Source organism: Ammodytes marinus (assembly GCF_949987685.1).
Source record: "Ammodytes marinus genome assembly, chromosome: 1".
Classification (NCBI taxonomy): Eukaryota; Metazoa; Chordata; class Actinopteri; order Uranoscopiformes; family Ammodytidae; genus Ammodytes; species Ammodytes marinus.
Genome location: NC_137230.1, coordinates 22163261 through 22188621, shown reverse-complemented (window position 1 = coordinate 22188621; position 25361 = coordinate 22163261). Strand labels below are relative to the sequence as shown.

Sequence of the window (25361 nt, the reverse complement as noted above, 5' to 3'; positions counted from 1 at the left end):
AAAAAAAATACAAAAAATAAGCTGAAATGCAACAGTCAATTTCTATTTGGTGATTCTCTCAGGCTCTTTTGTTTCTTCGCCAAACGACAATGTTGAAATATTTAAGCAATGCAACAACATTCCTCGACTGTCATTATTCCCACCATGTAAAGGTGCAACACTGTTGATCTTAATCTTGTGTCAAACAAACACCTGCAGAAAAAAGGAATACAGAGCTGTTGGTGGGTGTAGCACAGTAGAATTATATAATGCAATTATTATTTCATCATTTAATTTCCTTTTTTTCTTCACATGAATAACTGTTTTTGTCTTTTCAGGCAAATTAAAAAATATATTTTTTTTTATTTTTTTATTTATTCTTTTACATATGAGCTCTCATCCTTTGGCCAATTTAAACAGACTATCTTGGATCTGCCAAACTCTACTTGTAACTGTTTTAATTAGACTATATTGTACTTTATGCCTTTTAATTGCTGCCACTCTTCCCCACTCTGTAAATGTTTCAATCGTTTTGTTTTTTCTTCTCTTCACTTGTTGTGTATTTGATGTTTTTGCATTGAATATTTTGTTTGTATTGTTGTTTTGAATTTGTTTTGACTCGACGTCATTGAAAATGAGGGTCACCCCTCAATTGGTCTCTCGAGGATAAATAAAAGTTAAATGAAAAATTAAAATGAAATTAAAAGTGAAGCACAATGTGGCCCATCACATTTTGCTTTGGGGTGGAAGAGGTTTCACATTAGGGAGTCAAGGTAGTATAAAGGCTGACTTGGGGTCAGTTTCAACTGTCATCAGTTGGTTGGTGAATGTCAAAGATTAATTTCAGCCTGTTCCCGGGCTCTAAAACAGCTGTGTTCGCAACAATAGAACAAAGTAAGAGGTTTTTTGTCATTATGATAGATAACATAATACATTTAAATTGTCTTGCTGCATTAGGAAGTCCTGCAACTCTGAAAGAAGTTCATTCCAATGTAAGTTTCTGTTGATGCAACCAATTGACCTCCTAACTTGTAAAGTATAGGTGAAGAACCACTGGTGATCACAAAAAAAGTTTAAGAAAAAAAAGTGTCTTTAAGTGCAAAAATGAGAGCTGAAAGGAAAAAATTGCCAACAAAAAATTGAGACATTGAGACAGTGGACACAATAGAAAGACAGGGGTGTATGTTCGGGTAGAAACCACATGTGCTGTTGCTATAAAAAATACATTAGCAAAGGGGAACTAAACAAATTGAATGTGACTGCGTTCAGGATGGGTTAAAAGCCGATGGGAATCGGGATCTTTAAAAACAATAGATTTGTTGGTAACACTTTATAATAACTATCCGTTGTAACTCGTTAATAGATCATTAGTAAACTCTTAATTAATGATTATTAATGATTTGATAAGTGTTTGTTAGCAGTTTGTTAAGGATTTATAACAATGGTAGATAGTTAATAGCTTAATAATTGAATCAGTTCATCTGGGAGGTAATCCGAGATTAACTGATCACGTCACGTTCAAGTCCATGGCATGCACAGTGTGTATTGAGTGTATTTAAAAATATTTGAAAATGGGGCTGCCCTCAGTTGCCCATGCACTGTGTATAGTCTATAGCCTATTTCAGCCTCGTCGGTATCTCGGATTACCTCCCAGATGAACTGATTCAATTATTAAGCTATTAACTATCTACCATTGATATAAATCCTTAACAAACTGCTAACAAACACTTAACAAATCATTAATAATCATTAATTAAGAGTTTACTAATGATCTATTAACGAGTTACAACGGATAGTTATTATAAAGTGTTACCGATTTGTTTAAATCAAATATGAGATAAAAGGAATCAATGTGCCCATTTAACAGCTTAACAGTTCAACAATTCACACTTTTCCCCAAAGCAGCATGATGCAATTTGATTGTATATACTGTACTGCAGTTTCATTGTACAGCTATTGTATACAACAGATTGGCCAATTGTTGCAAAACAAAAAAAGATATGTGAAGGATTTACACTGAAATGCTTATTTCCATTATGTCTCTTTTGAAAGATATATATGTCAAATTAGGTCAGGAATTCTCCCTCTACATATTGAATCAGTAATTTTTGTGAGCTTGATGAAATTGAAATTATCATGATTTGCGATTAAGTTTATTCAAGAAAGTCGATGTAAAAGAAGTTAATTATATGTGTGATCCAGATATGTTAGCTTGGCTGTTCCAATATGAAACTTTTTTGATGGCTGACTTTATTGAAAAGGCGTGGGCTAAGAGGAATATGTCTCTTTATATTTAGTGTGTTTATTCGGTGCTGGATAAATTGTATTGTGTATTTTGATTGTGTATGTACGACACGCTTTGTGTAGTTAAATCGGTGTTTTATAATCCTGTGTGGGATGAAATGTGGCATGACACGGAAATAAAAACATCATTCATTAATAACTTGGAATCTCATTTGCTGAGAAAAGAAACTTGCTACAAAATCAGTTGATGCCAAACCATCCGTTTTAACTCTGCTGTGTCAAATAATAGAGTGTTGCTGTCACTGTATGCTGAGATAAATATTATACGTGATGGATTAAGACAAAACACCAAGGGGGGAAAATAAACTGAACACAGTTTCTGTCTCTAACATTGGCGATGGCTGCAGGTGTAGGGGGGCATGTGGGAAGATGGGAACAGTCCCAGAGCACGTCAATTGCATCTGTTAAAGAAAATGGCCTGCCAAATCATAACTGCAACCAAATGTTATTAACTGCTGCAGAGACTTAAAAAACCCCAAAGTGGATTTACATTTTTGAGTTATACGGTACCCATCAGTTTAATGTGTCTGTCTGTCAGCCTCTAGGTTTGACACAATAACAGGCGAATAGATGGAACGGGAGAGTGTAAAGTTTGTTTTCACTGAGCGCCAGCTGAGATACAGATACTGTATATAACGCCTGAGGTGACAACACTGACAGAAGACGTGCTAATATACTAAAGAAGAATATACACGTTTCACCTCAACCTCCTCGTGTAGAGAAAGGAGCCTGGCCCCATTTAGATGTAAAACACAGCTGAATCGTAAGCACTAGATTTGGCACATCCATCCACATTCATGATTCATTACACTCCTAACCTGATCACAAATTCATGAATTAGCACATGCGAAAACAGACCAGCACACACACGCACACATAACACACACACACACTCACACATTATGTATGAGTGTTTTATTTATTTCACAGGTTTATCTATGACTTCTGTGCAAATTGCGATGCAATCATGGGGAAAAAAAAGTATGGATAAAAGCCTTCAATCATGTTTAACCCAGTCCAGCATGCTAATGCACCACTCTGTTGTTGCAGCTGTCTCAACCACAGATGTCAGAAGGCTGTGCTGCTTAACTTCTCTCCCTTTCAGAGCGAGCCGATCAGAGATTTTAATGTACGTAATTACAGCAGGCAAGATAATTAAGGACAAACGTTAATTTTCTTTGGGGATTTTACAGTGGAAATGTCATGGTGTTGTAGCTCCAAGGTTTCCTAATGAAAATGAAGTGAGGCATGATAAATATAGTTGGGCTTACAAATGCAACACACATTCATCGTTTTGTTCAGTTTCTCCTATGCACAGATGTGTTTCCGGCTCCTGGATGACTGTCTTCATGAGCTTTAAAACATGATTGAAGCGTAGCCTTGTAATTAGGTGAAATTGCTGACTACAGAGAGCTCAGATATAGGCTGTCTCAATTCTGATGAATAAAAGATGGAGAAAAGATGGTCAGACAATGCCTTTTTGTTGACACATGCAATCAGCCACACTGGCACAGCCCCTTTACACAGAGCTCAGAGTTTTCAAAGGCATAACAAATATGTTACTATGATTATTATGTTTGATACACATGTGTTTAACCAAGCAGACATTCCAATTTTCTAAATAACAAAGTCAGGAATATATAGGTCATTAGGAGGAAGTGGATGGACCTAGAGGAACGATCATGCAGAGATTAAAGTAGAACTAACATCATATGGTATGCTTTATCCCACAGTTGCTTTGTGTTTGGCTGCAGTTCCCTTTGGCTTCACATCCCTTGATGTTAAAGAAGTATGTACCCCGCTTGTTTGAGGTTTCATACGCCGGCATATGCTGCTATCATCATGTCTAACGGGCAGGCACAAAGGATGGTACATTTATTATGCTTCCTTTCTAATAGCTGTTCATTAAAATTGGCACTGGAACCTGCAGTTTGTTAAGCAGCCGTGTGATGTTAAAGTTCAACATTTGAAGCAGATGCCCTTATGACAGAGTTTAAAAAGGGTCTCAGATGAACTAACGAGGCGGGCTGCTGCTACTGCTGGTTCTCCGCCAGTACTTAGAATAGTATATACTTTTTTTGCTCTTTTGATTCTGAATGCACAACCATGACAAAGATTGAACTTTCACAGCCTCATACCAACAACCTTTAATTTAATCCAAGACAAGAAACTACAAACTAGCCAGCCACATTAGAATCCCCTTTGATAATACTGTTGGGTTTTTTGGACACATAACACAAAAGATTTGATCTGATGGTTAGTTAGGTACATTATATAATTTAACTAATTTCGCTAATCCCAATACCAGGTGATAAGCAGTTCATGATATCTTTATTTTTATGAAGAAATATTAGATGATGCTAGTATAAATAAAAGGTTCATTCATGGATAATTTCAAGTTCAGAGAAGTACTTTGGCAGGTTTTCAAAGCAGGAGTTGTGAAAACTGGATGGCATACTGAGCATGTTCGGCTTGGGCCATAATGCTGGGCTTTTAAGGTACTTTTACGAAGAAAAATAAAAAGGAACAGAAAACAAGGAGGAAGGGGAGAAATATGAATATTGAAATCAAAGCAAACCCAATTTTAAATCTGCACCTAAATTGGCTAATGGACAGTTGAACAAATGGACATGGGAAAGTCTAACTTGTGTTAGCTCAATACATTTTCAGCTTTGTCACCTGCTAACCTGCTGGTGGGTCTGTATATTCTATTGTTGAGCTTCAAGGGATAAGACCTCAATTGTCACATAGACTCCCATTGGTCTCGGCCACTTTGCCAATTCCCCATAAAGCTTCAAAGGAAAAGATGAAGATAAGACATCAAAGCTAATAGTAAGGATGTCCTAAGGCTTCCACTAGATCAATTTAATACAATAATCAAATATAGGGCATTTACCCATCTTGTCACACTGCTGCTGGACAATTCTTCTTCGAAAGCACAGAAGAAAATGTATATTTTATTGAACAAATATCAATATATACTGTATGGTTTGTATTTTTGCTAAATAAGCGCCACAGGGTTTTGAATGAAAAAGAGACAGATGTGGACTACACTGCAGAAGTTACAAAAAAAAATGTTTTAAATTAATTGACAGTTCACAGGCTGATTGTCTGATTTTCTGAAACTATGGCCCTGAAGAAGTTCAGTTTTACTGAGCATGGGTATGCATCAAATACATTTCTTTAGAAAATTCTTCAATAGGTCTATACACCCATTGAGTTATATAAAGAATTAAGAGCAGACCATTTAAAAAAATACTTACGGTAACATCCCAGCCCAAAAGGGTCTATCAACTAAAAGATACATAGCTACAGTAGTTTTCTTTTATTTTTTAAATTTCATCTCCATAACTATAAACATATGTTGCAGGGAAATGTGCGAGCAGAAGAATATTTCAGGGCAGCTGTGGGAAACGAGAAGGTTCAATGCCCATGGAGGATCTGATGCCAGACAGTGTGATTAACTCCCAAAAGGGTTCATTAGTCTACCTGGCCAAAGGGCAAGCTGCATATGGGAAATGCCATCTGGTACATCCCTTGACCACTCTTGCCAGCATGTATAAAGTGAGGACATTCGCGCCAGAGCTTCATGCCAAAAAAAGAAGAAAAAAAAGCCAACAGATGATAAAGTCAGGAGAGGAGAATGTATTCTACACCACTTCGAAAATTCATAAAAAGGTGTTGTGATGCAGTAAATGTAATTAATTTCTGCAGGGGGTAGCGGCATCCATTGTACTCTTATTAGGTAATTAGTTTTCTTTCCCTGAAAACAGTTTACAAAGAGGAGCCTAAAAGACCTAGGTGTAGTGTGTACAGTAAGCATTATGCATGTAACCCACATTTGGATTGAAATCAGGGTTAGGGTTTGTTTTTATCTGGTTCCACGACATCTCAGACTCAACTGTTTTACTGCGGGCTTTTCAGACCACAGCAGAGCCAAGCTCAATAACAGGGAAGCACCATCTTGTATGAATCACATTTATTATCATTGATCGACCACTAGAGTCCGGCCCGAGCCTCATTCAGAACTGCCTCTGGAATATTGCCTCTTCTCTGCTCTTATAGTCTGACTGCCACCGAGCACCAATATGTGCAGAGAATCATTGACTTCAAATGAGGGCACAGGCCAGTAGAAGAAGGTCCATACTCTTGACATTTCGATTCAAGCTTTTTTTTTATGATATCCATAATTCAATTTTTTTCAAACCCATTTTTCAAAACCCATCACTTGCTCTAATACACAGATTTACATGCCTAGGTGGTATACTGCTGTCCAGTACAAACACACCAGGTCAAACCAAAAATTATGTGCTGGATGATCAATATGATGACATACCTTGATTTATTAGGTATTTAATTCAATGGATCATCAAAGACAGACATTAATTTATTTTAGTTTCATTCATTCTCCATAACACATTGTAAGTAAACTTCCATGCCTTCCATCACTGTTATTTTCTTACAATCGCCTACCAAATGAAAAAGTGAAACTTAATAAAATCTTATTTGTATTCTTACCATTTGTGATATTGTCTTGACAAGACATCATACATTCACTATTTGGGGTTTTGTAGATTGTGTTGGTATTGTGTCATTAAGAACATCTCAGCCATTTAAGCCCCAGAAAAATGGCAAGAATACAACAAGCATTACCACAAATTCTATGACAACAAAAGTCTGTTCAGAAAAATAATCTTAACATGAGAGGAGGGCCAAAGGGAGAATTACTCTAAATGACAGTCCCTGACATGGTTGGTCTTTGTCTTTTCATTTTCTCACTCTACTTTCTTCGGACTAAATGGTTCAGCCAAGTTCAGCCCACTGGACAGTAAAATCTAAAAGACTGGCTGTGCCTCCGCTCCCTGTAGAAGGTTGACACCTCTATCTTTGAGATCTATTGACTCAGGTAGCGCTTAGGCTCCTCGCACATCTGGGCCATGACTGTCGTTCTTTATTTGGGCTGCGACACATTTAAAAGGGCCCTTTATTCGTCTGACATGACCTAGATTAGAGGGCTAAAGGGAGCTCAATCATACGCGCTAATAGAATTAAAGGTTGTTGAATGATGGAAGCTTTTTTTTAATACTCTGTAATTTTATATGAAACTGAAAAAAAAATAGCTCGGAGCATATTAAGATAAAACCAGCAGTACTGTCAGATTGATACTCCAGATGATTTGTTCTGATTAAAAGGTTAAGTTTTAAAATCAATATAATAAGGATTCCTGCAATCAAAGGCATTTCGGATGTATTGGGACATCACCTTCCTTTTTAACACATCAAGTCAAATATAAATTGCAATGCAAAAGTAGGCTACCCAGAACCCACTGTCAGAACTGGGAACGTTTTACTTTCTATGATGAACTGCATCACATCAACTTTTACCATCCATTCAAGTACAAAGAAAAAACTCATTATATTAAAAATGACTTCATACCTATAACTGGGCTTCTTTAGAAATGACTGGAGGTAATTCAAGTCATTTGGTTGATCATAGCATGGCACTTGCAGAAAATAAAGTATGTATGAAGTACTACACCCAGAATGTTTGTGTTGTTTCTTTTGAAAAGCATGTGTAGCAGACAGACCATTTGTGATAAAATATATACTTATATAAAAAATGTATATTAAAAAAAGTAACCAACTGGTATAAGAAAGTTTTGAAAATGGAAAACAGTTAAAGCTGGGGTATGTGATTTCTGATTGGTCAAAGTTAACATGAGCTGTACACTTTGACCAATCAGAGTGAGGCTCCGAGTTCTTATTCGCTGTTGGGACTGTCCATTCACTTTGGCATGACTTTGTTGGTGTAGAGCGTGTCAGGGAGGGACTATAGGGGAGGGACCAAAGAGAACAAGTGGAGCGGTTGAGGTATTTGGATTCGAATCTCTATCCCAACTGCCATTTTCTCCCCAAATCCTCCACCCCAGCTTTAAAGTAGGTGCATCTTTTAGAGTTAAAACTGATTAATTGATTAGTCGATAGACACACATTCATGTTTAGTTTTTGTGTTTAGTACTTAAAGTCACCAAACACCATGCCTTCTAAAGGCTATGCCTGTGCAGATTATTAACAATATTCAGTTGTTGTGAAATAACATGTGAATACGAAAAACAAACATTATACAAGCAAGTTTGCACATGGTTTTTAATGTGTTATAACTTGTCAACAGGCATCTACAAACAGGAAGTAAACCCAATAACTGTGTTAAATCACATCTGTCTGCATGTTTAAATGGGAAAAATGCATCAAGCTCGATTGATCTTACTGCTGCTCTGCCATCTGGATCTCGTCTCCATCACCCAAATCACCCACTTTCAACTATTTCCACTGGGGCTTGAGACCCAAATTGAATATGTCCAAACAAGATGACACAGATAATTCCCACAATTTCTCCATCCACATGTTACCAAAGTTATAGGCTGCCTAGAAATTCTCCCAACTTTAAAATAACTTCCCATAGTTGGAAAATTGAGTGACAGTAATGGATATCTTAATATATGGTAAGCAGTGTGGCAAGAAGCAGCAAGGTGAGACCTAACGCCGTGAATAGAATCCAACATTTCTTCAAATCATAGCTTAAAGTCGCTTTTGCCTATCTGATGTCAACTCAGCCATTTGTGTCAGTCTGTGCGCTTGTAACTAGGCAGCAGTACACTAAACAACGTGCTAATCGTTTTGTTTATAGCTATATGAACTCTAGCTTTCATTAATGTAAACTGACAGAAAAGCAGGTAGATATAAAGAAGGTGTTGACAGTGAATCACATTCACAGTGTGTTACAGTAAGTGTGCCTTAAATGAAAGAGGTATTTTTACCATGTGCCTACATTTTGCATGCACAATACAGGTATTTTGTTTGGTTAAAAAAACAAAGGAAAAAATATTTTTTATTGGTCCTCCAAATGTCTTTTGCTGCAGTATCACCAAAGATGATGAGTGCTGGAGGCATTCCATTCTGCACAATGACGAAGTGGCACCAGCCAGATTATGTAGTGCAAATTGGGCCAAATGAGAAACTATTACAATCAACAATTAAAAAAGAGTACCCCATTATTAGATTTTATTTTATTAATTTATTTTGTGACATATTAAGTGACTGTAGGCAATTTCCATGAAAATAGATTAGAAAAGTACCTCGTGTATGAAAACCAAAAGTCCAGGCAGGCTATCTGTAACTTTAGAACCAACAACAACAGAATATCGAAAGTCACTGGAAGATATAAAGGGCTTGAAAGAAGCCAGAGAATGTGTAACCTGTGTAATGATATTTGTTTTGGTGACGAATTCCATATCCTGTTTGTGTGTAAGAATATTAATGTTATGTTAATGTTAATGCCCATCTATTAATGTTAATGTTAATGCCCATCTATGTTTAAAATGGGTTTGCTTTTGAGTTCAGACACACCAAAAGTTATTGGTAAAACAAGTGCCTTTCTTAAAATATGTCCTACCATTGTTTAAGTAGTGTTTTTGTTTTTGCCCCTGCCGTGCACCATTGTTTTGTTTTGTTATGATTTGATTTTATTGTTGTGCTCCATGCCATGTGCTGTGGCCGGGAGCCGTGAATAAAAATTAATGAATAAATGGATGAATGAATGAACAAATGTGAGTTTTAATTTCTGCATTCACGTCAGAAGGTGGAGAGACGAGAAAGATTCAAGCGTTCTTGTCATGGGGCAATGCAACAAGGTTGTATAATTGGTCCTGTGATGGTTACAAATGACTGTGCTTTAACACTTTATCAATTAAAAATATAGGTTTAATTTCCTTAAACGACCAGCGTTGATTGATGGGAGGCATCAATGTTTGTTTGTTTTTTTCAGGGCCCAGTGAAAAGTGGGATATATTAGAGATTAGAAAAAATCTTGTTTCTCAGTAATTATGACTACTTGGATGTTGACATGAATAATATTTGCAAGTCAGAAAACTGCTAATTAATTACAGCAACTCCAATTTGACATGAATAAGAAATGTACCCTTAAGTCAAACCCAAAGTTACACTATTGACACTGTTGGTAATGATGTAATCATTAAACAAAGGAATGTTTTATGATTGTAAACAAACTGGCTATTTAACCCAGTTCAAATCCACTATGTGGATATATCAAAATCAAGTTCCCCATCAATTATACTCTTTGAATATGATGACAAGACTTGCTCCACTCATTCCCTCATATAAACAGGTCATGTTGAGCTAATAATAGACCACCATTTTCCTCCCCTTTGACACCTACATCTGCACTTTCACCTATTTTAACTCCTTTCCATATGTATGAATGATTTAGTGAGCATTTCTGTAGAAATGGAATAACATGCTACCAGGCTGGAGACCCTCATGGTAGATGTCAAACTTAAGCCATCGTACAAGTCAAGCACTTCATTAGAGTTTATGACTGCTAGCTCCTGTCATGCATGCAGTCTATTAAAGCAACCTACAATATTCTGTATAGCTTCATGCCTCTATCATGGGTAATGCCTGTGACCAATTTACCAAACCGAATTTTCATCTGAGTCTGGGGCGGACCCGGCATGTCGAAAAGGGAATGGAGAATGAAATTTCAAATCACACCCATGGGAAGAGGAGTTACAAAGACCCTGGCTGGTTTGAGTTTATTTCTTTAACCTATTTCAACCCATATGCTGAAAAAGTTCATATACAGTAGATGTACAGAAAAAAAGAAAAGATAAAAAAAGGCAGATTTAGCAGGAAGACAATTGATATTTCCAATTTGACTGATAGGTATTATATACTTCAGAACTCAGTAATAACAGTTAACTTAATATATTTTGGGATTGAAGTTGGGGTGAGTCATATGGACTTCATATATGAACATTAGGTTTTGTCATAGGCAGACATCCATGCAAAAAAATACAATTAACCCTTTCATGCATGAATTATGATATCCTTAGTCTGGATTTTTTTCTCAAGTGATTTTATACTTCTTTAGGCATGAAAAGAAAAAATATAACTTCATTTTTTTTAAACACACATTTTTCAGAGAGTTTTACACATGTCCACTCGGGTGGACTCCATGCGTTTTGACTTCTCAATTTTGACCTTATTTATTTAACAAAGCAGTGAAAAAAATTATATATTATCTGAAAACTATAAAATAATATATATTTTCAATGCCTGTTCACATATATTAACATATTCCAATACTTCAATCTAATGAAAAAGCGTGGAATAATTTTTTCAATCAAAATTTTCTATAAAAATAACAGACAACTTTTTCCTTGGTTCTCCAATTTCTCTTTTTCAGGTGTAATTCAGTAGTACAGCCTACTGACTTGTACATCACTTCATCAAAGCTATTTTAATATGAAAATTGGCATCATAGTGACACCAACTGTTTTACACATAATGGAATAATCTGGATTTTTTTTTTTTTTTACTCAAATACTTCAAGTTGCACTCTAATAACATACATCAATTGATTTAAAACCAAAAAGTTGCAGCAAAGTAAGCTTTTTCAAGCACAACACATCTGCAGTCATAGTATATATCAAAGTCGGTGATGCATGATGTCCAATTTAGTGGACAGGTGATTAAACATAATTTCCTCCCAATGTAAAATCAATAATTGGAAATTTTAACAACTATATGACTCCTAAGATGTTAATTGATGTTGCCATATTTTTTTTACCTGCCAGAGTCTGCTATTTTTGAAGTATTTACTATTTACAGGATATTCCTGAGCTACTCAACCTTTCTGCTCCCTGTCGGCCATCTTGGTTTTGACTAATTGTGGCTGCTCTTACAATGGTTGGCCACTGGTTGGCAATGCATTGGATGACACACAAGAGTCCACTGTAGTGGCTGATATGCAACTAGGCGATCTACACCCATGCAAATTCAAGAAAACAGCATTTGAATAGCTGTCCACTGTAGTGACCACTATGCGTGAAAGGGTTAAAAAACATTACATTTGAACAGATTTATTGGTAAGTTCGCACTTTACCAAGTTTTTATTATTTTATGAACAATCAATCATTTCACTGAACAACAAAAATATGAATGTTGAGTAAAATATTACTCATCTCTCTGACCTCACCCATTCAATAAATTAAATGTGAAGTAAACGATTTATTTATGTTAATATAAGTGTTAAATCACTCTTTATTCATACAGTGATCACTTATAGTGTGCACGTTTTATAAAGCCAATCTCTCAGTCACCTGCTCTGCATGTAATCGGCAAATAAACTTTTCGGGGATCACACTACTGATAACCAATCAGAGAAGAGAACGCTACAAACCGGCACCTGTCTCACTGCCGGTGCACGTGCAGAGAGACAGATGGGTGAATGTGTGTGCGCCTACAATGAGCAGGTAAAAAACCCTTCCCAATGTATGTTTTGATGGTTTTTATAATGTTTTATCACACTTATGGATCTGAGATGATGCTAGATAACTCGCTGCTTGAAGACCACAGTGCATTAATGTGGTGACGTGGGGAGGGAGGGGACTGCTAACTGCAGTCACTGACAGGAAGTTAGCTAAACTGACCATTCCGCTTACTGAACCTTTAATCAAAATGCCCCCCATGTGATGGAGGAATGCACAGTGCATGTAGGGGGCGTGGCCTCAGTACCCCCTCCAGTAAACTGGCAATGTGCAACTTGCCTAGCCTGGCACCGCCCACCTACCTACTCAATTTTAATTTCCAAAATTACTCTTTAAGCCTCTGTAAACCTGGTCTAAAATAGAAAAAAATCAATATATGATATCAAGTTGGGGGTCTCAATAAACTTTTTTTTTAAAGTTAGTAAATTCACGTTTATTCCCGTTACTTCCCAAAATTCCTGTTAATTCTCATAAATTCCCATTAATTCCCATGGAAAGTTTCCAACTTTGAAAATTCCCACAACTTTTGCAACCCTAGTCCTTACTGCTTTCAGATTTACATACAGTATGTTCTTGACCAATGACATTCTAGGAAGGTGTTGACACAAACTATAACACTACTGTGTTTTATCTTATTTTTTTATGTGCAGTCCATCACACTTGCTTTAATATTTGAGGCTAGGATTGAAGAGGAGGCAACATATGGAGAGGTTGAAACCTTGCACTCGTGCTATGGATTCATCATGCTTACTGGTGCATGGCTCAGTCCTAAACACAGCAGCTGGTGGTCTGAAGAGCCCGGGGAAGAGCCCCAGGGTGCGAGATGACCAGCCCACTCATTTACCGGCAGCTTACACTTGGGGAGAGGAAACAGCGGGGCTTTGGGAGCAAGAAATGAGGGCTGGCTCCTTGTCAGATTCTAGCGTCCTCCAAGAGCCAAAGAACGTGAGGATATGCCAAGAAGCATCACACTGGCAGATGTTTCATTCATTCGACACATGGGAAAATTCAAGGGGCCAAAAGACGTAAACACTGGACATTAGATTGTCAACCCATCAATCTCAATAAACCTTTTCAAAATGCTTGCGCTGCTTTTCCAACAGGCCTTGAATAAATGACACTGTAGGATGGTTGATATTCCTTCTCAAGCCTCATTTACATTCTCAGAACGGCAAGACTTCAAACTGGTCCCGGACATTAAGGTTATATGAGCTTGTCACATTTGTCATGACGGCAAGGCTCCCTGGAGGTGCTCTATGTGGCCCCATTCAAGTCAGTGATGTGAGCCTGGATATATGTTCCTGCAGGACTGCTCTTGGCTCTCATCAGCTACAAGGGTAGGTGATTGAAATGAACTGTTGGCTCAGCCTGCTGTACTTCTTTAGTTCCAGACAAATTCTAATGTCTGTTCTGTAGCAATTTGCAAGTCGTACGTCCAGCATGCTTCATTACAAGCCAATTTTATCACATAAAACACAATATACATCCAGAATACAACCAGTTATATGGAGCTATAATATAAAAAGCCACGGTAACAAAGTAGAGCAAACATTTTACACACAGATGGATTTTTGCTAGCAGATGCTAAAGAAGCATTTCTAATAGTTTTTAATATCTCAATTTCAAAACATCTTTGCCTCTTTCTCAAATTGTATCGCCACAGAATGAATGTACATTCTGTCATTTTTTGTTTTAGGACGCAATCAGCATACATTCCAGCATTACCAGTATAACTATGGCTATCACAGATCACTAGGCAAGAGAGACAAAGTGCTTAAACTGGAGTAAAAAGGAAATGAGGCAACACAGGGTAAAGGAACAAAAGCCAGATCCCTGACACATACAGGAGTGTCATTTTATGCCCTGAGGTACTCCACTGCAAACGGCAAAGCCTATTATTTAATGTTATAATTATAGCCCATAAATGTGACCTCGGGTTAAGATCAGTCCTCTACGTTGTTACATTAGCATAAAAATAATAAAGATCTCCAATTAGTCTCCCCACCTCAAAAGCCGCAAACGAGATCATACTAAACTGGGTTATGAACTCATGTAATGGGTATACGTACATTTCCTAATTTAAAACTGGAACAACATGCTTTCCTTGCAAGTCTTGTTCTTGCTAACTACGACAGCTCTCTGAAAACACAATTAACAACCCATCTATACTTTCAACATATGTTGCAAGGTTGGCACAGTGGTTTTATTTTGTCTTGTTACTTGGCGAGCCATTATCATCCATACACTTGAGAGATGCACTCATGTCATTAGAACTCTCTTGTTTAGCCCACTGCAATGCTGCCGACAAGAAATTATTAGACTTGAGAAATAGGAGCAACACACGACATTACGCATGAAGCCTAGTGAGAGGAGAGAACCCTTTTTTATTGTATCACTAAATCTCGTGAACCTTCCCTGAACCTCCACCATTTCAGTGCAAAATCTAGCACAAAAGCGCCCACGCAGCTTCCGAAACAAAGATGTTTTAATTTAGTAAACGTGAAGAGGGTTGCATGCACACTGTATTCCTATTAGGATCCAAATCCAGCTGTGAAAATAAGCCTGATTAGGCCATTTTGCAGTTCAAGAATTGTGTAAAATACTATCCCATTAATATTTCGCATTTACACACATAAATCACATAGACCAGCTTTATCCTGTTTCCATATTTTCAGAGTTCCAATGGAAGTGTAACTACAGTTCTATGATTCCAGGATGACCACGAGAGATGGTAGTACCTGATCATTTCTTTCATCTCTAGCAGTCAAGATGAATGAAATAGAAGTCTCCACTCAGCCATAAATTCATTTCACTTTCTAAAGTACAGTAGGTGTGTCTCTGGCCAGATTGTAGAGAATATGCCTGAGCTTTTTCCCTTTGGGTCGCTTACTATAACAAAATGTCAGATATTTTTTTTCCGTTAAGGGAAAATAATTATTTGATTTTCTCAGAAAAAATGTTTTGTTGCAATGAAAACTAGCAAATGAGACTATAATCAATTGAGAGTTATATTAATTGCCAGAGCCTGAAATACAGTATATTTTCCTCTATGTAATAGCTCCCCATTGTTCTCAAAAGACATTTAAAAAGCAATCACTGAGCCTCACCTTTGTACTGGGTGATTGTTTCATCAACCAATGAACAGGAGAACTGAAGTTTAATTGATTTAATTACATGTTAAATACTCAAAAAGGCAACAAATCCACCAAAATATGGTAAACTATGGTTAGGGAAATAACTTACTTAAAGGCCTACTTCACCGGTTTGAATATGAAGGTGTATTGAATTCTGAGATCCTATGTAGTATAAATGTGCAAAAAAAAAAAATCGGTTCATCCTAGCCTGAGAAAAGGCAGAAAGAGTGTTTTTTTTAACCCTATATTTCTCTTTCTCGTGACATCACAGAAAGAGAAATATAGGGTTAAAAAAAAACGTACTTTGTAAATATTACTGTGATGTCACAGTAAAAGACATCACAGTAATATTTACAAAGTAAGTTTTTTTTAACCCTATATTTCACTTTCTGTGATGTCACGAGAAAGAGAAATATAGGGTTAAAAAAAACACTCTTTCTGCCTTTTCTCAGGCTAGGATGAACCGATTTTAATTTTTTTTGCACATTTATACTACATAGGATCTCAGAATTCAATACACCTTCATATTCAAACCGGTGAAGTAGGCCTTTAATTTTTTGGGATTGACTGATTGTGTGGCTAAGAGCTACAGCCATTCTAGGGAATTCAGAAAATATGGAAAGATTGTAACGAACAGTTTGTTTTGGTCTTTTTAATTTTATGTTGAACTACTCTTTGAAGACACAACATAACATGAAAGTTCATCTTGTTTGTCAATCCAAACCAAAAGCTCCCCAATGTCACGAAAGTCATTCAGGGGTAGAAACTGTGTAATTGTCAAAACCGTATCCGCATTGCCACCATTGTTGTCAGAATTTGTTGACAGCATCTGATGTTTCCATGACAATTTTGGCACACCATGTTTATCTGGGCTTAATGCTTGTTTACTTCAAAGTCTCCGGGGGGCGGCTTATTTAGCAAATCACCTCAGTCATGTGTACTTGTCCGTGTCTGAAAAACAAAAATAAAAAGTCCCCAGTGTGAAATGTATTTGCATCCTTGACACCGCTATGTGACATGGGTTTTCCCAAAGCACCACACTCATTTTTCTAAGCCTTATCATTGGTGTCAAGCTTGGGACTCTTTTTCAGAGACTAACCTCCAGAGGCAAAAAGACTCTGTGGGCAGAAAGAAAGACCATAGCAATAAACACAACAGAACTCCTTGGTTCTCAAGCGAACATAATGAGTAATGTTAGGGAAACCACACACAGCTTGGGCTAGAGGGTGAAAATAGAAGAAGTGATTAGTGTGGTGTGTGTGTGTGTGTAGTAAATAGTATATTTTATATAGCTTTAGGTCAATCTCATGGGGTTCCTGTAAATAGACATTAGTAGGAAGGCTGCCCTATAATCATTAATAACCGACCAGTATTCCCACATGCCAACAGTTATGAGACAGTGACCCCCACCACCTAACAACAGCCCTGAACCAGCCTCATCAACTGATCCTTGGGGAAACAATTTCCACATGCGACCTATCCTTCTCTTACCTCCAGTGACAGTTTTTATTTCTCTAATGTACTGAAAAGACAAGTAAAGCTGAATGCTGTTTTTCTCTGTGTAGAATGGAGTACAAAAGGCAGCATGTAGAAATACTGCTTTGTTAATGTACACACAACACGTCAGGTCACACATCCCTCATATTCCTATGGATAACATTCCACCTGACTCCCTCCATTGGTCCTGAGCTTCTCTCACCTCACCTAGTTACCACTCTAGTTATGATTTCAACACATGGTTGGTCAAGGATGCTCTCAATATCTTTATGCTCCCTTAGAGTAAATGTGTTTATTTTCTTGCTTATTTTTTGTCCTATCTTCTAATCTACAAACACATAAATCCAACACCGTACTTAACTTTTAAAAATCTCATTTTTAGTTCCTCTGAGCTCCTTAATCCCAACCTCCATTACTGATTTAGGCCAACAGTTGATTGAAAACTGGAAGAAAAAAAAGGACTATAGCTTGAGGCCCAGGCTTTTCACACACTATTCAGAAAACACCAAACATGGTTCTTTGGAGGGCCTCCAGACAGCTTGGAGACCAGATGCATCTCACGCATGAACAACTGCAGAGGGTTGACATATTCCTCATGTCAGGACAACTGTCAGACGTGCTCTTTCCAAAAAATAACTACTGGAGGATGCATGATCCAATCAATGTGAGTGTTCCATGTCCACAATCTCCACACTCTTGCCTAATGATAAACAAAACACCTTTTTCATATTCTACCACGATAGAGATACCAAGCTAAAGTAAGTCCGGGAAAGTGCAGCTAAACGGCTACACCCACATGCACAAACTCTCTCACACTCTTTCACGCGCGCGCGCGCGCACACACACACACACACACACACACACACACACACACACACACACACACACACACACACACACACACACACACACACACACACACACACACACACACACACACACACACACACACACACACACACACACACACACACACACACACACACACACACACACACACACACACACACACACACACACACACACACACACACACACACACACACACACACACACACACACACACACACACACACACACACACACACACACACACACACACACACACACACACACACACACACACACACACACACACACACACACACACACACACACACACACACACACACACACACACACACACACACACACCCCCTAATCTCCCTCACATCTCATTAACTGTTCTCTCTGAAGATGTATACAGGCTGGCAAGAGACTTATTTCCAATTTGGCAGAGCCAAGAGCATCTTAATGGGCTTTGAAAAAAATGCCTCACTGAATTTTTATATTAATATTTGCTAGGCTAGGGCTTCTAGAGTAGTATTACCACTATTTCACTAAAGGTCAATCCATTATTTAGTGATTAGGTAACTGACTGGGAACACATCTGAAATTATACCCACATGTAGGCCTATTGTACATTACTGCACTATATGTATAGTAAATTAAAACAAGATCAATGCGAACAACCGAAATGACATACTTTGTGTATGAACATACTCGATGTGTTTGTAAAGTGTATTGCTTAATAGCTTCAAACCTGAAATGCTGATTCTTGCAATGAAATATACTACTACTGTAAATGGAAAACAACAATAATAAACAATAAATGTATTTAATTCTGAATAAATTGCACCATCTCAGTGAATCAACTTCAAAATCAAACAATTTAATCTGAAGTCGTGAAAATACAATATTAATACATTTAATAATAAATAAAAATCTAGTACATGCTTAGAACTATGGTATGGTTTTTAAGTTTCAATGAACTACGTCGCTGGCAGGCTCACAAACTAACCATATATTTAGATGTTAATATGTTGTGCAATGTGGTTCATTTTAAGAGCTATACAGTTAGAAAGCGTATATGTTGACTATATGAAGTGTGCTGTTTAAAGAACGTCCACAAGGGTCCCAACATTAATTTATGTACAAAGAGCAAAGATCTCTGATATCTGGGTTGTATTTAAGGGAATTTGGGAACTGTGCATCACACAATCTGCAAAAAGCCAGATCACAAGTACAGATCAAGGAGAAAAACATAGAGAGAGAGAGAGAGAGAGAGAGAGAGAGAGAGAGAGAGAGAGAGAGAGAGAGAGAGAGAGAGAGAGAGAGAGAGAGAGAGAGAGAGAGAGAGGAATTCACATGAGGAAAAATTATGCTGTATGGTAAAACAACTAATGACTGTTCTGTTAAGAAGAGATATCAAATAATAATCTTAAAAGATGTTGTGCATGATTCCCAAAAGGTATTTGTTATTCTTGAGAAAGTAAAAACAAATACGACTTGTGCACTCACTGCATTCGTAGGAACTGCAGCACATCAAGTGCATTTGTTTCAAAGCCGTAACAGAGAGCACAGTCCACCCATGAGAATCCCGAGCGCTCTGTGTAGATGTTGATATTAACAGCAAAGCCTCGGTGCAAGGGCTCCCTGGCAGCACCTGACTGAAGCATTCAGGAGCCGCTGTGTTTATGAACAAAGGGCTGACAATCAAGCTGCATTGTGTGTGTGTGACACTATGACCAAACGTCCGACACATACACTCAGGGGTGATCTTCACAGGCAGGATGCATTGTTGGCTGGCTGCAGCGTGACACGCCAGACAGGAGACGGCACACCGACAACATGGCAGAGGAGGAATCACAAGCTCAACACTCCTGGAGTTTAATGAAGCTATATGCCACTCAGTTTTAGAAATGTTTCAAGATTCCCATAGTAGTGTGTCTGCAGTGCCACTATTCTACCCACCTGCTCTTTGCAAAGAAAAACTGGCACTCTTCCAAGATACTTTTCACTGTATGAAAGCTAGTCTAGAGTCAGTAAGATTCTTCTTAATGGCCTCTACCTCCCACCATCACTGTACTGTAAACCAGCTGAGGCACTCAAGTGTCCTCAGGCAAAGAGAGAAAGTAGCCCTCTTTAATCACTGAAGTGGGCAGTATGGTGGACCTCTGTCCGAGTCAGCTAACAGTCAATTACATTATGTCTGCATCGTTGCCAGTGTAACGGTTATTTAAATCCCAGAATAAAAACTATGTATGATGACAATTTGCCAAGCACAGCCGTGTGTGTGACAGAAGTGTTATACGGCTGAGGGTGCATAAGGTCTCCTCACGGTGAATCAACACACGCAAACTGCGACTTTCTAACAGGCAGCAGGAGGATGTACACCAAATGTTATGGCTTTATATCAGCATATTATTTGTAATTGTGAGGGGTTATTATTAACCGATCCACAAAAAAATTATAAAAATAAATAAAAAATATTGTATATCAGACAGTTCTTCATTAAGAGGCAAACATGGAAGGAATAGCTTACCACAACAACTTTAGAGATAAAAGAAAGAGAAAACGTGAATAACATATATGATACTGATGTTATCCTTGAAACATCAATCTAGGGTTTTCTGCTGTGATGGTTTAGCAGGTTCTTTATGTTCTGGATAGGTTTTATGACCATTGTACCCATGGGACCCATTCAAACACCTCGGTAATATTTCAATAATGGATAGCCTGCAGAATTTAGATAGTCGTTGGGTAAATGTGCTATAAAAGGGTCTGATAAAAATCCAAAGAAAGGAACTTTTATTCAGAACTCCACCACCAAAACAGACTTAAATGCAAATGTATATTTTTTTTATCTTTGGAGAAAGAATTCCTTTTATTTTATTGAAAATTGTTTGAGATGTATGCGTAATTCAATTTGAAGTTTGGATTAAATAATTACTGAATTTGCATACGCAAACACTAACATCTGTATAAACATCCCTGTGTTTGTCATCTCTTAAATAATGTAGCTCAGCTTGTCAGTGACAGAAAGCTGACAAAATAATTAGCTTATGCAAATTGAAGCTTATAACCGGAGGTAGCCACCTCTGCAGAAGTATTAAACCTGTGTGTTTTGTATCTAGGGGCACAGCAGTAGCATGACATAGCAAATGATGGAGGGATGAGCGCTAACGATCCTGATGCAACTTACCACATGTTTGTATTAGCAAAGCTAATTAGGCATAATTGAGTGCTTTCTATTATCCCATCTCCAGAGGACTTTATCCAACTTCTTTTGTCTTCATGTAAATGTTATTTGGAGACAACAAAATCCAATTACACATGGTGTAAGATGTACATGACTTGTAATTAGGATCTGATCCCAGCTCCATAAAACATCTTGAACTAATGTGGCCCGGAGACCTCTGCCTTTTGGCTTTAACCTGCTGGAGTTCCAAGTAGACAAGACATGACACATGAGATAAGCAGAACAAATCCTGGAAACCATGTCTGTAGCGGCATGTGCTCTTTCGATTCTGAAACAAATACTGATTTAATAGCGGAGCAGCAGCACTGTGTTTAAAAACAGATCATGTAGGCGTCTAAGATAAAGGAGAAAATACTGCACATTGATTATTCTAAACAGTGTCTGTTCTATTGAACATATTTTTCATTTTGAGTTGTTGACAATTTGATTATACTTCATGATGCTGCTACTGAAGCAGATTGATTGAGGGAACAAACTTTTCCTTTGTGCTTTTACATAGTTTACTATAACTCCTGATTGCAGACTTCCATGGGGGTGAAGTTACCTCTGTATTACTTTATAGATTTTGAAAAAAGGGTCAGATATAGTCCTTAAGGGCACCAGTAACTTCAAAATTCCACATAGAGAATAATACAATTATTGGACAAAATTTGATGAAGGAAGATGTTTTAATAGCCCAATGAAAAAATAATCACACTTTAGTTAAAGACATTGACACACACGTTTAATAGCGATATGATCTGATTCTCATCCAGCCAAAAAGCTGTTAAAAGCAAATAAGGCGGCTCTATGATCATTACTGCCTTACACTGCCAATTACCATTATAGTGTCTCTATTCTGTCTGTAAGAGGAAATAGAGGGATTAACTTGAGGCCTCTCAGCCTCCCCTCTCATGAAGCACACTATGTTTACTGTCTAATCTCCTTTCCTGCTTTGACCATAAATGTGATTACCACCACACAAGAGATAATAAAAACCCCATATCTCTGCTGTACCAAAGAGCTTGAATTAAAACATAAGCTGCAGCCTTGAGGAATATAGAACAAAAAAAAATGAAAAAAAAATTATAGAAACCCCACAGCAAAAGGAATATTTCGAGCTGAGCCCATACAGCCCCCTGCTGGTAAAGCACTTTTTCACTATTTAGCCAAATAAAACACAACAAGCTCCATGATCTTCTGTTGCATGCGAGCAACAGGTATGCAGCCACTTCCCAAACATACCTCTTCCGGTGCCAACGTTGCACAGTCAGTCTCTTTCTATCCATATATCTTCTCTGTCTCCATTTTAACCGCTCTATCTATAAAATGATCTCAGATTTGGGTGAGGGCATTACATAGGGAGTTCTCACATCTGATTCCTGGCCTCTTAAATGGGGTTAACTGTCAATGTATATAACCTGTGGGTGAATTCAACTCTTTGAGGAGGGGAACACTTGTCTTTCATGGTTTAAAAGGCTATAACTGGGGAAAGGTAACATGTGGATTTAACCAGTGTCCATGCGAATTAGGTTTGCCTGTTATTGGGTGCAACAATGTGTCAGAAATAAAGAATAAAAAGGTATATTAAATCAATAGAAATAAGAAAGACTTAGAACACCTGCGACAAATACATTCACTAGATGGGAATGAGTGACTTTTGCAGACACTTAAGGATCAAATTACTTGCTTTTGCTCAGGTTCATCATTACAGCTGGGTTCTTTAAATCAACTGTTCTGTGGGTGTCTTAGAATATAATGAATGAAAGCCAGCTCACTGTGATTCAACAATAAGCAACGTGGAAATGGAGGGGTCCATGGTGACTTTTGCAAGGCAAAAAATATTTATAGTTCCACTCTACTGCAATGCATATCTTTGATTTGATTAAAAAAGACTTAGACAGAGCCCAACAAACCTACTGGCTGTATAGATTACATTTGAGCAATTGGTTTGCCTATCTGGTGAAACATGGCGTGTGGCAAATACAGAATATGCTAATGATAATTCCCAGGTCGACTCTATTTGGATCCTCTAATAAAACAGGATGCGAATGAGGGATTATATTGAAGGCTCAAAGGTTTGAAAAATACCACATAGTTTATTCAGGTGGTTTGCGGCGACCATCGGCAAATTGTTTCAGTTGAGGTGGGAAACAAGAGATGGCACGTGGTGAAGGGGGCGAAAAGCAAATGATGATACTGTGAATGTCGCCTACCTGATATTTCCTGATGAGGCACATTGACGAGGCTGAATCCTTTAACGTTATAAGCTTGCCTAACCTCGCTACAACTCCGCGCTTTGCTTTCACCACCAGCAGCAGATGACAGGGACAGCACCGACAGAGTACATAAGGCGACTTGCAGTCTCCACATCGCAAACATCAGTGAAATCCTTGATAGTGTCTCAGGGATAAATACGAACTCCGTCTGAGAGAGAGAAAAAAAAGAAAAAGAATTCCAAAGGGCTGGTTGAAGAATTTCTCCAGCGAGCAGGATGGTAGATGTTCATTCAAACAAACAAACAAACAAAAAAAATTAAAAAATCACTCCTCACTTCTTCTGATACTGGTACGTCCACCTCATCGCAAAACCTTCGTATCTTCCCCTCGAATAGAAAAAACAGAGACGCGGCGAGTCCAAATCCGTTTGGAGAAAGATAGTTGCTACCTTGTCCTCTCTGTGCCAACAACTTCTCCCGCACACACACAGCAGCCCTGTGGTCGTGTCAGTATGAAGGAAAGCGAAATGAATGCAGCCGAGACACGCTGCACGGCGAGCAGAGCGCACAAGGGCAGGGCAAAACGTGGAGTGGAGTGGCTGCGACTTCAGCATCTCGCATCCAGGGGCGCGCACTGTCCTCTGGCTTTATGCATCCTTGGTAATGCGCACCATAGTGTGCGGACACATGTTGGAGGAGCTGCAGGCAGCTGGAGGTAAGAGTGGGCGGAATATAGACGTACACATCGACCCTGATTCTTTTATTTTGTTGCACAAACTCACAGGACCCCCCGCTGGCCGTGCGTTTTCATGATAATATCAAGTTAGTAATATGATAAAGGCTGTCATATGAGGTGGAACATTCATGTGTGTGTGTGTGTGTGTGTGTGTGTGTGTGTGTGTGTGTGTGTGTGTGTGTGTGTGTGTGTGTGTGTGTGTGTGTGTGTGTGTGTGTGTGTGTGTGCGTGTGTGCGCTTGTGTGTATGTGTGTGTGTGTGTGTGTGAGAGAGAGAGAGAGAGTTTACAGAGAGAAAGTTTACAGAGAGAGAGAGAGAGAGAGAGAGAGAGACAGATAATTTGCCTTTTTTCATTGAACATTATTTCCTATTTTTTAGGTCAGATCTCTGACTGTGTTTACTTGAGCTCAACGAATTACCTTTCTCCCAGTGGCCTACTTTGTTTGCCTTTTGTAGACTAAAGAACAACAGCATTCCATTGTATTCTACAAAACTAAAATGCTTTCAATAGGGCAGAGAGGTTTTTGAGTCAGAATCACATAGATGATTTTACCTAATTTAACGTCATCAGCCATGAATAATGCATTTACCTATGGCAGCAAAGAGCCGACCTTTCACAACATCAGAGTGCATCATTATTAAAACACTTATTTTTACAATGAGACTGCTTTGTCAGAGGAAGCAGGGAAAGTTCTCTTGAAGAAAGTCTAACAAGGAGAGTATCTCGTTATAAAGTGAACGATTTTCTCTTGAGAGGGTAAAAGTAGACGGCATCCCATAATAACTTGTTCAAAAAACACTCCCACGGTGTGCTTTTGTGGTTTTGGGAGCTACAGCTGGCTCGTTAAAACAAAATTTAAAATGCACTGTAAAAGTACAATTAGCCATAATTCGAGGTTGTGAAATGTAAAGGGTCACCCAGAACAGCTGCTGGCTGCCGCTGTTTGACTGTAGACAGAAGAGTGAAAATATGTAGAAAATATCAAGTATATTTCCTTAAAAACTAATAGCCTACATTGTCAAGTGTTGCTAAAGCTAAGGAACATGTGATTCCTTTCAGTTCAGCTTATGCAGGATACTGACAT

General features: G+C 38.1%; 1 protein-coding gene across 1 annotated transcript in view; it reads right to left on the bottom strand.

Annotated features, from left to right (window-relative positions):
- LOC307255586 (glypican-6-like) overlaps positions 1–23704 on the bottom strand; it is a gene marked incomplete at both ends in the record, with an annotated part of 122993 nt that extends 99289 nt beyond the window's left edge. Inside the window, one exon of the mRNA XM_080034283.1 lies at positions 23539–23704. Within this exon, the coding sequence (XP_079890409.1) occupies positions 23539–23704 (166 nt within the window). The remainder of the gene's footprint in view (positions 1–23538) is intronic.
- Between the last annotated feature and the right edge of the window lie 1657 nt (positions 23705–25361).